The sequence below is a fragment of the Notolepis coatsorum genome (assembly GCF_963971535.1).
Source record: "Notolepis coatsorum genome assembly, chromosome: 13".
In the NCBI taxonomy this organism is placed as follows: Eukaryota; Metazoa; Chordata; class Actinopteri; order Aulopiformes; family Paralepididae; genus Notolepis; species Notolepis coatsorum.
In genome coordinates, this window is record NC_140177.1 from 23,158,496 (window position 1) to 23,173,980 (window position 15,485).

Genomic DNA, 15,485 nt, shown 5'->3' on the forward strand with positions numbered 1-15,485 from the left:
GACCTCTGACGAGTGCTATTGACCAATCACAATCAAGCATTTCGGCGAATGTTAAAACGCCATGTAATAATAACTACTAGGATGAGGAAGAACAGAGAAACCAAGTTTTATTTGAAAATAATGATGATATATGATAAATATATCAACAAAAACATAATAATTTGGTGTGTTATTACTGGATCACAGTGGAACTGGAACAGTAATATCATATTTCACGTACTGTATAGGCATGTTAGACTTTCTTTTGACATGTTGACAATGGGAGTGTGTTTCTTCACAGAGAGCTTATCCTCATCATTAGGGCACAAGTATCTTGTGTTTTATTATGAATCCCTGCTCTACCACTGCATAGAAACGAAGCACTTCCTTTGAGAGTGGTTACCAATGGTTACAGGCAGCCGTCCTGGAAGACAGACAACGACACGAACATTCCATGCCTCTATTATGAGAAGGAGGAAACAGACTCCAGCCGGCTGCCTGCCCTCTTGACATTCTGTTTATATAGAGTCTTTCACTTTGCTCTGTATGTTCTTCAAATCGGGACAAAACTAAAAGGATTCAGGGTGATGGAGTCAAACACAGTGGCTACATTCACACTGCAGGCAAAAGTGGATCTGAATCGCATTTCTTTGCTCATGTGACTCAGACAGTGTGAACAGCACAAATCATATGAAATCGGACCTTTTCAATTCTGATTTGGGCCACTTTGATAGGCGGCTCTAAAAAACACATACAGGTCAAATCACCTCAGTCTGAAGTCATGCGACTTTCATGTGACTTTTACGTCACTCTAGTCTAGATTGACATTTGTCAATAATTTGTCGATCTTCTTTATTGTTCATTTGCACACATGTGGGTCAGTTCAGGAGCTGGACTGGAATCTGATCTTGGCCACACAAGGCTTGCAGTGTGAACATAGCCAGTGAGACTAGCCAATGACACACACCACACACACGTACACACAGCGGAACTGGAGGAATGTGTGGCTGGTCACCTTCAGTGTTCTGTATGATGCGCTCCAGCAGGACGGGGTACTTGGTGATCCTCTGAGTCACCAACAGGAAACACTCCGGGACACCAAGCCGTCTCACAATGGACAACTGGCCAATTTTCTGCAGAAAGGGACAATGTTTCCAGTTGACTCGCTCATTAAAACACACATACATACATATTTACATTTACATTTAGTCATTTAGCTGACGCTTTTATCCAAAGCGACTTACAAGTTCTGTACGACAAGTCATCAGCAAGGGTACAACTCTATCAGCTGAGTAACAATGTTCATCAAAGTGTTGCGTGTTACAGTGTGTAGGTTAGTTTATTAGGACATGTGCATGACAGTAAGGTTAGTTAGGGTTAGATCTTTTTTTTTAAATTATTATTTTTATTATTATTTCAGATAATGGTTGAAGAAGTGCGTCTTTAGTCGACGGCGAAAGATTGGACGGGTTTCGGCTGTCCTAACTGGGGTGGGTAGTTCATTCCACCATTGTGGGGCAAGGACTGAGAATAGGCGACTTCTCTTTTCTCAATTTTTATGATCATATAGTTTACATAAGAGAAGAACATGACTGTTACAAAGGGTCAGATTAAACCGAATATATATATTTATTGCTTGAGATCCCTTGTATAATATTTGTATATCGTTTGATATCCCTTGTATATTATTTGTATATATACACGGAATATCCCTTTACCTGGGTACAAACCAGAGTAATATTCGCTCTCCTATTGGACAGCGACCCCTAGGCGCCAACGGCCAAGCCCCCAACGGCAAGTTCAAAGGCAACTCCGGGCATGTCTCAACATGTCCAGAGTCTGCGCAGTAATACGAGACAGAACTGAGGTTGGCACTAGATAATTCACCTTACGTATAAATACGGCGCAGGTGTACACAGCAGCACTTGTTCAGTTCAAACCTTGATGCCTTCACCACGAGACAACGTGCAGTGAAGTGAGCCACTTTGCCTCTAAATAGAGCCTTGAGAACCGCGTGCGAATTAGTGCACTGCAACCTTGCCCGGGCACCGACGTTTTTTTTTTGCGTTTTTTTTCTTTTTTTCATATAACTAGGGTTATATGATAACCTTCGTTTTAAGATTCGCTTTCTCTTTTGCGCCAGAGAAACATTTGGATGTAATTACTGCAGCGCGCAGAGAGAACTCAGGGGACAAGTTCAACTCGATTGGTTGTGTTGGAATATAGCCAGTTGGCGAACGTTTTAATTTGTTCTTGGGATGTATGTAGCCGGTTTTGTTAACGGTGTTCAACGTGTTGCTGACGTCTGGTGAGTGATGTTTACTATTTGCTGGGTCGCGACTGCTACTTGTTTTGTTGTGATTTTCATTACGTTGCTCTGCTCGAAATCTGATTTCTGTTTGCTGTTTGTTTGTTTGACTGAGTAGGCTATTGTGTGTCGTGTGTGTGTGTCAAAAAAGATTCTATAGCCTTCAATACGTTTTAGAGGCTGATGTGTGACAGTGTGAGTCAGTCTATATAAGCGAGCACTGGGAGAGACGGCATTGCGAAACAGGCTATGTAAATGCTTCTTAGTTTTGTTTATTTATTACGTTCATATAAAACAGTGTTTCGAATATTTAAAACAAATACAAAAAAAATTATATTTTAATAATAATAATAAGAATAATAATAATTTTTTTCGGGTTTTCACGCGGGCTAGGGCTTAAAATATTATTTACAGTCGGGCTTATTTTCAGGCAGGGCCTGAAGTTCAAGGGCTCGGGCAGGGCTCGGGCTTTATTTCAAGGCCCTTGCAGACCACTAGTGCGAATAGATTGCTAAAGTGTCAGAGTTTAACGCAGTAACGTTGAGTTCGACTTATTCTAATGTGAAGTAATAGTCTATCATTTATAGTGTATCGTGCGGCTACAATTCTTCAGTGACCAGCATTACCACCGGTTCGTCGTGTATATAGCTAGTGCACTTATCCAGGCTGGGCGGCCTAAACTCGTGCCCCCACCCGAGGAGTCCTAGACGAGAACCGTTGGATATGTACACCGGAGAACCTACACCGGCGACTGCAGAACCATTTCTGGTTGGATTATATTGCTTTGGGACCGTGACTGCTGGAGCAGAGAACCGTCGATCCCACTGTCGTTTGGGATCTACCCCCCGTGAGGATCATCACTCGAGCCCGCCTCTAGGAAGAGGCTGGCTAGCTGTCTTCCATGCTGTCGAGCATACTGGATTATAGCTGTTGCTTTGTCTGATGATCAAGGGAGTACATGCACTGGCTCCTGTATCTGGAGCCTCGTTATTCCTCGTTGACCCAGACTTTGTACCCGAACATTCCTCTACCCCTGCCGGCCTTACACCCGGAGGGAACCCCCCAGTGTCTCCAGCTGGTACTAGTGTGCCCTATGTAATTGCTATACCACAGGTGGCGTCAGTTTAGACCCATCCTAGTATTCATACTATTCTCATTGACTTACGCTCTTGACTGACTTTACGCATGTTCTTCGCCATACAAGCGCGAGCCTAATTCTCAATCTGTAACCTAACGTTGCTTGATAATAATAAATACCCTCCAAATATGTGTCAATGCCGTATTCTTGTGTGGGTGTTCACCATATATATTCATGTACTGTATGGCCAGTAATTAAAGTACATAACTAGTAGTGGTTTAATATATCATACTCTTTAATACAGTCAGGGAATTGTACCCCTCAGTTACAATGACCATGTGACCAGACAAGCTACGTTAGGCCACCTACTGGCACCTAAACCCAGAACAAATCTACTAAAATCTTCTGTGACTTACAGAGCTATCATGGAATTGAACTCATTGCCAAGTTACTTCGCTGAAATAGAATCCAAAACCACTTTCAAGAAAAAATTCAAATAGCATCTACTAACGAGCATGCACTGAACCCTTATGGTATAGCGGTGAAAACCAATGTTAATTGTATTTATGTTGATGGCAGTGAGTGCTGCTCAGGAAGCACTATTTATTTTATTTTAATACTTTATATACTAAAGTATCTTGTACAATATCATCCTTAACACTTTCAGCACCAGAGGGCGCTGTTTACTGTTACTGTTGAAAGGCCACCGGTTTAAAGAATGGGGATACATGGCAGTGTTTGCAGGGCTCAAACTATATTATATATCATATCTATGGATACAATACTATTGCCCATTTGACAGAGTTTCTATCGTTCAATTTGTGAAAAAGAAAAAAAATGCATCCATACATTCCCGTTTTATACCGTGGTGAATATGAGTATAGTTTTACAGTTTTATGTTTCATCATGAATGCATGAAAGGGTGGGGGGGGGGGGGGGGGGGTCGTATTTCTATGCTTTGATCGCCACCAACGGAATACCCTACACACACACACATTACACACATACGGTCGGATCGCAGTGAATGGATTCTTGGATCAGCGCAAGATTGATACCATATAGCCCTTACCTTGACTAGGATGTACTCCAAAAAGAATATTCCAATTATCTGATCGCCATTCCAAGTATTGATGTCGATCGTGTTGCCAACATAATCCACCAAAGAACATGAACCGGCAGTGCTTGATTCTCCTCAATCCATCAGTTATAAACGCTTGTCCTGCCCGACAAGGAAAACCCGGCCCGGACTTTTTATATCGACGCACAGCCTAAGCCAGAGAGTTTCAAAGGATGTGCAATACCGGCCGCAAGGTGGCAGTATTGGACGTTTGCAATCTCAGACTCATTCCCAATGATAACATCAGGCTACCTGGATGGATAATCAATGGAAATAGCGAATAAAAGAAATAACAACCAAAACCCGACTATACTGGGGTCCGGCACCGAACGTTCGGCGAGACTATACTCGGGTCCGGCACGGAATGAGTTAACTGAGGATGAGATTGTTAATGATGTTGATAATGATGTAATTGATGATGTAATTGATGTTGATAATGATGTAATGTATTGAATATTGTTGTATTGTTGTAAGTGCCGGACCCCAGGAAGAATAGCTTTTGTCAAGTGCAAAAGCTAATGGGGATCCTAAATAAACATAAACATACAAATTAGGGATGTCCGATATTATCGGCCTACCAATATTATCGGCCGATATTGGCATTAGAATGTGATATCGGAAAATATAGGTATTCAAATTTAAATTTTTTTACTCTTTATTTACCCAGGCAAGCAAGTAAGAACAAATTCTGATTTTATTGATTGTCAAAAGTATGCATAATGTTGTGTTAATTCCACAACAAGCGATATGTAATGTTAATTACCTGAAATTATTCCGTTTTTTGGGGGGGGGGGAACCCTGCATATATCGGTATCGGTTGTTATCGGTATCGAAAATTATGAGTTGGACAATATCGGTATAGGTAAAAAAGCCAATATCGAGCATCCCTAATACAAATCAATTTGATTGATTCTGAACACTTTTTTTTTTTTACCTTCGCTAGGTTCTGGAGCTTCTTGTTGTTCTGCATGTGCTCTCTGTAGAGGCTGATGGCGTCACTGTGGTGGCTGCAGAACACGCTGTAGCTATCCATCATCCTCTCTCCCAACTCACCTGAAAACTAGTAAAAAACATCTGGCTCAAAACATCAGGCTCAAAACAGCCGGCTCAAGACATCTGGCTCAAAACATTTGGGTCAAGACATCTGGCTCAATTTATCCGGCTCAAAACATCTGGCTCAGAACATCTGTACTACCTAGACATTTCACACACCGTTTACACGCAGCCTGGGTTTCCCAATCTGACTGAACCAAAGTCAAGTTTTTTTTTTAAAGATGAATCCAATATTTGCACAATAGTGGCACCCTGCGGCTGTGAGAGGTAACTGATCAGTGTTTTACACAGACAAACCGGGAAGATGAGAGAAATGGCAAAGAAATAAAATTTCTTCAAGCACAGGAACTATAGCACCTGCTCCATTCACATGTATATTCTTTTTTTTTTTTATATTTATTTTTTGGCGTTTTATCGCTTTATTTCTACTGGGCAGTCCAGTAGGGAGAGACAGATGAGGAATGGGAGACAGAGTGGGGGGAAGACATTCGGCAAATAACGACGGGTTCGGGAGTCGAACCCGGTTCGGGAGTCGAACCCGGGTCGGCCGTGTCGCGGCTGAGCGCGCTATGTGGTTCGCCACTTTTACGTAGTTCTAACACAGGAATGGACAGACAGTAGAGAGTTAATGTTAACACAGGAATAGACAGAGAATTAATGTTAACACAGGAATGGACAGACGGCAGAGAATTAATGTTAACACAGGAATGGACAGACGGCAGAGAGTTAATGTTAACACAGGAATAGACAGAGTTAATGTTAACACAGGAATGGACAGACGGCAGAGAGTTAATGTTAACACAGGAATGGGCAGACAGTAGAGAGTTAATGTTAACACAGGAATGGACAGACAGTAGAGAGTTAATGTTAACACAGGAATGGGCAGACAGCAGAGAGTTAATGTTAACACAGGAATGGGCAGACAGCAGAGAGTTAATGTTAACACAGGAATGGACAGACAGAGAGTTAATGTTAACACAGGAATGGACAGACAGCAGAGAGTTAATGTTAACACAGGAATGGACAGACAGAGAGTTAATGTTAACACAGGAATGGACAGACAGAGAGTTAATGTTAACACAGGAATGGACAGACAGCAGAGAGTTAATGTTAACACAGGAATGGACAGACAGCAGAGAGTTAATGTTAAAGGATAACTCCACTTTTTTTTTAAATTAGCTTATTTAACATCTTCCCTGGAGTTAGACAAGAAGATACATACCTTTTTTGTCTCTGTGCGTGCATTTTAGCTTTGGGAATAGACGCTCCGTTAGCATAGCTTAGCTTCATCACTGGAAGTGGGGGAGGACAGTAGCCTTACAGTGCCTTACAGTGTATTGCAAGGTCTGACATTGACCAAACTTGATATGCATGACCTTGGTGGGCTCTAGGTCAACTCCTGAAAAGGGGGTCAATGTCAGACCTTGCAATCAAAAGTTAGGGGCGCACTGAAATTATGGCAAGGGTTATTAGCCCCCTAACTTTTGATTGCAAAGTCTGACATTGACCCCCTTTTCAGGAGTTGACCTAGAGCCCACCAAGGTCATGCATATCAAGTTTGGTCAATGTCAGACCTTGCAATACACTGTAAGGCACTGTAAGGCTACTGTCCTCCCCCACTTCCAGTGATGAAGCTAAGCTATGCTAACGGAGCGTCTATTCCCAAAGCTAAAATGCACGCACAGAGACAAAAAAGGTATGCATCTTCTTGTCTAACTCCAGGGAAGATGTTAAATAAGCTAATTAAAAAAAAAAAGTGGAGTTATCCTTTAACACAGGAATGGACAGACAGCAGAGAGTTAATGTTAACACAGGAATGGACAGACAGCAGAGAGTTAATGTTAACACAGGAATGGACAGACAGAGAGTTAATGTTAACACAGGAATGGACAGACAGAGAGTTAATGTTAACACAGGAATGGGCAGACAGCAGAGAGTTGATGTTAACACAGGAATGGACAGACAGCAGAGAGTTAATGTTAACACAGGAATGGACAGACAGCATAGAGTTAATGTTAACACAGGAATGGGCAGACAGACAGCAGAGAGTTAATGTTAACACAGGAATGGGCAGACAGTAGAGAGTTAATGTTAACACAGGAATGGGCAGACAGCAGAGAGTTAATGTTAACACAGGAATGGGCAGACAGCAGAGAGTTAATGTTAACACAGGAATGGGCAGACAGCAGAGAGTTAATGTCAGGAATGTCATGGCAGTGACACGGCACCATTCCTGGGCTGTGAGGACACCATTCCTCCGTCATACCAGCCATTCCTCAGGACACCTGGACACCCTGCCTGCCCCGCCTCACAGGGGCAGAGAGAGGAGGCACAGACGGGGTGTGCGACAGATGATGTGGATAGAAGGGGGGGGTGAGAGTGAGAGAGGCTGATGAAAGACTAGACCAATGAGGAAGAGAGAGGGACGGGACCAGGAGACAGATGAGGAGATAAGAGGCGAAAGTGAAAGAGAGTCACTGACAGACGCCAGAGGGAGGGGGGCGATACCATGACGTGTTCTCCTAACAGTCATGAGGACATGGCTCCAGTGTGCTTAGTGGAAGAACACAGGGTGTCAGGGTATCATAGCAGTGTGCTTAGTGGTAGAACACAGGGTGTCAGGGTATCATAGCAGTGTGCTTAGTGGTAGAACACAGGGTGTCAGGGTATCATAGCAGTGTGCTTAGTGGTAGAACACAGGGTGTCAGGGTATCATAGCAGTGTGCTTAGTGGTAGAACACAGGGTGTCAGGGTATCATAGCAGTGTGCTTAGTGGTAGAACACAGGGTGTCAGGGTATCATAGCAGTGTGCTTAGTGGTAGAACACAGGGTGTCAGGGTATCATAGCAGTGTGCTTAGTGGTAGAACACAGGGTGTCAGGGTATCATAGCAGTGTGCTTAGTGGAAGAACACAGGGTGTCAGGGTATCATAGCCGTGTGCTTAGTGGAAGAACACAGGGTGTCAGGGTATCATAGCAGTGTGCTTAGTGGAAGAACACTAACATGATATCATAGCAGTGTGCTTAGTGACAGAACACTAACATGACATCATAGCAGTGTGCTTAGTGACAGAACACTAACATGATATCATAGCAGTGTGCTTAGTGACGGAACACTAACATGACATCATAGCAGTGTGCTTAGTGACAGAACACTAACACGATATCATAGCAGTGTGCTTAGTGGAAGAACACTAACATGATATCATAGCAGTGTGCTTAGTGACAGAACACTAACACGATATCATAGCAGTGTGCTTAGTGACAGAACACTAACATGATATCATAGCAGTGTGCCTAGTGACAGAACACTAACATGATATCATAGCAGTGTGCTTAGTGACAGAACACTAACATGACATCATAGCAGTGTGCTTAGTGACAGAACACCAACATGACATCATAGCAGTGTGCTTAGTGACAGAACACTAACATGATATCATAGCAGTGTGCTTAGTGACAGAACACTAACACGATATCATAGCAGTGTGCTTAGTAACAGAACACTAACACGATATCATAGCAGTGTGCTTAGTGACAGAACACTAACACGATATCATAGCAGTGTGCTTAGTGACAGAACACTAACACGATATCATAGCAGTGTGCTTAGTGACAGAACACTAACATGACATCATAGCCGTGTGCTTAGTGACAGAACACTAACATGACATCATAGCAGTGTGCTTAGTGACAGAACACTAACATGATATCATAGCAGTGTGCTTAGTGACAGAACACTAACATGATATCATAGCAGTGTGCTTAGTGACGGAACACTAACATGACATCATAGCAGTGTGCTTAGTGACGGAACACTAACATGACATCATAGCAGTGTGCTTAGTGACAGAACACTAACATGACATCATAGCAGTGTGCTTAGTGACAGAACACTAACATGACATCATAGCAGTGTGCTTAGTGACGGAACACTAACATGACATCATAGCAGTGTGCTTAGTGACGGAACACTAACATGACATCATAGCAGTGTGCTTAGTAACAGAACACTAACATGACATCATAGCAGTGTGCTTAGTGACAGAACACTAACATGACATCATAGCAGTGTGCTTAGTGACGGAACACTAACATGATATCATAGCAGTGTGCTTAGTGATGGAACACTAACATGACATCATAGCAGTGTGCTTAGTGACAGAACACTAACATGACATCATAGCCGTGTGCTTAGTGACAGAACACTAACATGATATCATAGCAGTGTGCTTAGTGATGGAACACTAACATGACATCATAGCAGTGTGCTTAGTGATGGAACACTAACATGACATCATAGCCGTGTGCTTAGTGACAGAACACTAACATGACATCATAGCAGTGTGCTTAGTGAGAGAACACTAACATGATATCATAGCAGTGTGCTTAGTGACAGAACACTAACATGATATCATAGCAGTGTGCTTAGTGACAGAACACTAACATGACATCATAGCAGTGTGCTTAGTGACAGAAAACTAACATGACATCATAGCAGTGTGCTTAGTGACAGAACACTAACATGATATCATAGCAGTGTGCTTAGTGACAGAACACTAACATGACATCATAGCAGTGTGCTTAGTGACAGAACACTAACATGACATCATAGCAGTGTGCTTAGTGACAGAACACTAACATGACATCATAGCCGTGTGCTTAGTGACGGAACACTAACATGACATCATAGCAGTGTGCTTAGTGATGGAACACTAACATGACATCATAGCCGTGTGCTTAGTGACGGAACACTAACATGACATCATAGCAGTGTGCTAGTTCTGAATAAACACCACCAATCTAAAGAAATCCCGGCTCTAGCTAGGCTTCCAGGGGGCATTAAGCGCTCCCTACCTGGGAGATGAGTATGTCCCCCAGCTGTGTGATGTGGTAGTTGGTGGTGCTGTCCTCCTGCTCCAGGGCCTGCTGGCGGCGCTGCTTCAGGCTGCAGAGGAGGTGCTGGTGCAGGACCAGGAGGGCTTCCACGCGGGGGAACAGGCGCTCCAGCCGGGCCTCCTCCAGCAGCTGGGACTCCGTCAGCTCGTACTTGTAGACGTGGAGGAGGATCTTCAGGGTCCGCACGTGGTGCATCTCCGTCTGGATCAGCTCTGGGGAACGCAGGCGACGTGGTTTAGCATCATCGATAGATAACATCTCATCTCTTAACAGTGGACCTACCGTAGATAACATCTCATCTCTTAACAGTGGACCTACCGTAGATAACGTCTGGTCTCTTAACAGTGGACCTACCGTAGATAACGTCTGGTCTCTTAACAGTGGACCTACCGTAGATAACGTCTGGTCTCTTAACAGTGGACCTACCGTAGATAACATCTGGTCTCTTAACAGTGGACCTACCGTAGATAACATCTGGTCTCTTAACAGTGGACCTACCGTAGATAACATCTTGTCGCTTCGTGGTTTCTTTGTTCAGGGCCTTGAGGTAGCTCTGGTCGACCGCCACACTCCAAGACTCTGCCTCCAGGTCCTGGGCATCAGACTCCAGATCAGCTCGCAGTGTTGCATAGTGGCCATCTGTCACGCATTACACTCACGTTACAAACATACACATTACAAACATACACATTACACTCACGTTACAAACATACACATTACACTCACGTTACAAACATACACATTACACTCACGTTACAAACATACACATTACACTCACGTTACAAACATACACATTACACTCACGTTACAAACATACACATTACACTCACGTTACAAACATACACATTACACTCACGTTGCAAACATACACATTACACTCACGTTACAAACATACACATTGCAACAGGAAACACACTTGGGTCCATTTAGAATGTTTATGTTGTGAAGCTCCATCTACCAGCTCGTCATCTACCAGCTCGTCATCTACCAGCTCGTCATCTACCAGCTCGTCATCTACCAGCTCGTCATCTACCAGCTCGTCATCTACCAGCTCGTCATCTACCAGCTCGTCATCTACCAGCTCGTCATCTACCAGCTCATCATCTACCAGCTCATCATCTACCAGCTCATCATCTACCAGCTCATCATCTACCAGCTCATCATCTACCAGCTCATCATCTACCAGCTCATCCTCTACCAGCTCATCCTCTACCAGCTCATCCTCTACCAGCTCATCCTCTACCAGCTCATCATCTACCAGCTCATCATCTACCAGCTCATCATCTACCAGCTCATCCTCTACCAGCTCATCATCTACCAGCTCATCATCTACCAGCTCATCATCTACCAGCTCATCATCTACCAGCTCATCATCTACCAGCTCATCATCTACCAGCTCATCCTCTACCAGCTCATCATCTACCAGCTCATCATCTACCAGCTCATCATCTACCAGCTCATCATCTACCAGCTCATCATCTACCAGCTCATCATCTACCAGCTCATCATCTACCAGCTCATCCTCTACCCAGCTCATCATCTACCAGCTCATCCTCTACCCAGCTCATCCTCTACCAGCTCATCCTCTACCCAGCTCATCATCTACCAGCTCATCCTCTACCCAGCTCATCCTCTACCCAGCTCCAGCTATCTCCGATGTCAAAGCTCAGTGAGCCAGGACAGATGTTATGATAGAGGTGCTGGGACCTTTCAACAGGTCCTCATCCCCCTTTTATTACCACATCCATCTAGTCGGCAGCTGACCTTCTAGGTTGATGGGCTCGGCGGTGGAGGGGGCCAGGGACACAGTGTCCTCGTGGAAGAGCTTCACTCGAAACGCATCGACCTCCTCCATCAGCACAGGACGGGATCTGGGCGGCATGCAGCGAGATAAGGGTCGATAGTTAAATTAAAGAGTGATGTCAGGAGTCTGCGCACACTCGGGTGCGTGCAGGCAAGGACACATGCACAAACACACATTATATTCAAAAGGGTTATGTTTCAAAATGAAGTATCCACAATAGAAGATGGAACAAATGTTTAGCCATTTCTGATATACATGTACAACTTCTCACGGGGCATCTTATACGTTATTAACTATGCAACTTGAACACTGAAAACTCTTTCCTACAAATGAACATTTAAGAGTATTGTTTAAATACAAGCCTTATATCCCCTCCTCACCTGCAGCTGGCAGGGTGGTTAGAGGAGGTAGCAGGCTGGGTGCTGGGATCTGCTGGGGTGATGGTCATGCCTGGTCCAACGGGACAGACCAGGAGGCCATGGGAGGCTGGGGGAGAAACACTCTCCCCAGGACTGAGAGAGACATAGAGAGAGAGAGAACAGAGAGAGGAGAGAGAGAGAACAGAGAGGAGAGGAGAGAGAGAGAACAGAGAGAGAACAGAGAGAGGAGAGGAGAGAACAGAGAGAGAACAGAGAGAGAGGAGAGGAGAGATAGAGAACAGAGGAGACGGAGAGAGAGAGAGACAGAGAGAGAGACAGAGAACAGAGAGACAAGAGAGACAGACAGAGGATAGGGAGAGAGGAGAGAGAGAACAGAGACAGAGAAGGGAGAGAGAGATGGAATGCAAGATGAAAGAAAAAGAGAGATGAGGAAGAGTAGACAAGCAATCAAGTCCATATTGCAGAGCTTTGTTGAATATGAACATATTCTGTGCCAGCAATCAGTTATTATTTCTGAATAATATTCTCTGTGGACAACAAGGCGCCACCTGTCAAGCACTTTATTTGCATCGCTATGGTAACAGCTGCAGTTCTGCTGGACTATTTTTTCTGCTGGACTATTTTTGCACAATCGAAGCGGCCATGGCCACCTTCATTTCACTATATGTCTTGTGTATGTACGTGATGGATAAACATCTTGAATCTATTAGTCAGATTAATGAATGGTCTTTGGTAGGTAGCCCTGTAATAAGATAAGATATTCCAGGATGATGTACAGCTTTGCATCGTGTCGGCATCTTGAATCACCAGTCAGGGTTTATTCTGTACATTTCCTGTTACTTAAAAATATGCTATAAAGTGGTATTTTGTTTGTTATAAGTTAAAATGTCTACATGTTAAAATAATAGCTCGGACAGCCATCACTGATATAGAGTGTTTGGTCAGTAACATAGGTCTCCCAGTCCCTCCGCTCTGCAGTAAACGCAAAATACACTATACATCAGTGATGATGGCTATACGAATGTAGAGCTATTTAACACATTTTAACAAAATAATACCACTTACAGCACCTTGAACTGTGGTATAAGGAGAGTTGTCATTGATCTCTTCTGTAGTGTTGTCAAAAATATTGATTTTTCTATACATATCGATTCTGAATATTTAAAACGGTTTCAATACTCATTTCCCGCAATATCGATATTTAATTATTCCTAAAAAAAATATATATATATTTATTTTTTGTATAAGGAAGTTGCATTGTTCATTTCAATACCTGTAATAGTACAGTAGTCCACACACACACACACACACATTCAGTTAAGTTGGAATATGACTAATACAAACAGTTCAGTTTGTCAGGTACATGCAACACAGATTACAGTGTTTACATCTGTCTGCTTGATAAAATACCATGTTCTGCAATAAAAATTATTGAAGTGAGATGAACAGACTGAACTTTATTTTATTAGATAAAACATATTATGTTGACAACGTTTTACTTTGCAGTTGAAAAAAGGTAAAAAAAAAAAGTCATATATGTTATGATGAATTGAAAATGGGGGACCCTGATGTAAACAAGACTGGTCTGCATCCCCTTAACAATTGTGTGTATTGAGCTGTACTGTATTGTACCCATTCTGCAATCTGTTAATACAATTTGCAATCAATCAATCTGTTATGCTTAACACGCAGTACTATTAACTTTACTTAATTTCTAAGATTATATCATTTAGTTATTTTTATATGTGTGATCTAAAGATAAACAAAGGGTTTTAAAGGTGTTATATTTATCTTATCTTATAGTACCAGAGAGAAGCTGAGGAGAATCAACCAGCAACAAAAGCAAAATTTATAAAAAAAAATATATATATATTTATCTTTTTTTTCTTCTTTTTTTTCTTTTTACATTTTATGATTGAAACTTTTTCCCTGTGGTATCGAAAATGGTATCGAATATCGATACTTTTCAAAGTATCGTATCGAAGTTCGAAATTCCAGTATCGTGACAACACTACTCCTCTGAGAGAGCAGAAGACAGATTGCCTCTAAAAGAGACAACAGCCCTTATTTATCATGACCGTCATGACCTGTCTGCTTCAGGCCTTCCATCACACTGACATTTCATCATGTTCTATATTGACGCGTGGTGCCGTCAACAACAACACAATTTATCAACCTATATATTCAACCTCAACCTATTATATTGTTTACACTGTTTATTTTATTCCCTATATTTATGTATTTCGACTACTACCCTGCCCATACCTGTACCTCCCCTCCCCCCTGTTGCTATGACACTAAAATCTACCCAAGGGGATCAATAAAGGAATATCTTGTCTTCTCTTCTCTTAAATACAAAGGAAGAAGAATCATTACATTCAGAAGCACTAAGATTGTTAGAACGGCTCTAAAACTGTTAAAGTGCTGCTGCAGCTCCATGTCGGTGTTTATACAAGATAAAAATAAAACACAAGCATGTTAAAAGACGTAAATGTCTCATAGATTAATGGTGTGGCATTAAAACCAAAGAGTTCCAGACACCAGCTAGAATCTACGGCAAGGTGGAGCCGGTCTGGTGGTTTACCGGCGAAAGCCCTATTGTGCCACAGCTGGCGCTTCCTTTTAGCGGTTAGGCCGACCTGTGAGATAACACTGGCAATAAAACAGGAACTTAAAAAGGGTGCTATAGATCACAGTCAGCCACTAGATGTCACACTAGAGCACGTGGGGAAATGGGAAGTAGGGAAGGGATGCATGTCATGCCTGCAACATGTAAACAACAACATTCATTTTGGACCCACAAATAATTTTTTGGGGGGAAAAGCAATACTGTTATTCCGCATCTTTCTAAAAGCTGTGTGCTCTTTT

At 42.7% G+C, this 15,485-nt stretch overlaps 1 protein-coding gene across 3 annotated transcripts in view; it reads right to left on the reverse strand.

Moving 5' to 3' along the window:
* The window catches only part of LOC311239522 (rho guanine nucleotide exchange factor 18-like), a 123,239-nt gene that overhangs the window by 24,547 nt on the left and 83,207 nt on the right, over positions 1-15,485 (reverse strand). For all 3 annotated transcript variants that reach the window (XM_084327842.1, XM_084327841.1, XM_084327843.1), the window contains exons 3-8: positions 12,618-12,749; positions 12,198-12,304; positions 10,932-11,072; positions 10,392-10,645; positions 5,417-5,542; positions 995-1,112 (exon numbers count right to left, since the gene is read on the reverse strand). In XM_084327842.1, the coding sequence (XP_084183968.1) occupies positions 995-1,112; positions 5,417-5,542; positions 10,392-10,645; positions 10,932-11,072; positions 12,198-12,304; positions 12,618-12,685 (814 nt within the window). In that variant the 5' untranslated portion in view covers positions 12,686-12,749. The remainder of the gene's footprint in view (positions 1-994; positions 1,113-5,416; positions 5,543-10,391; positions 10,646-10,931; positions 11,073-12,197; positions 12,305-12,617; positions 12,750-15,485) is intronic.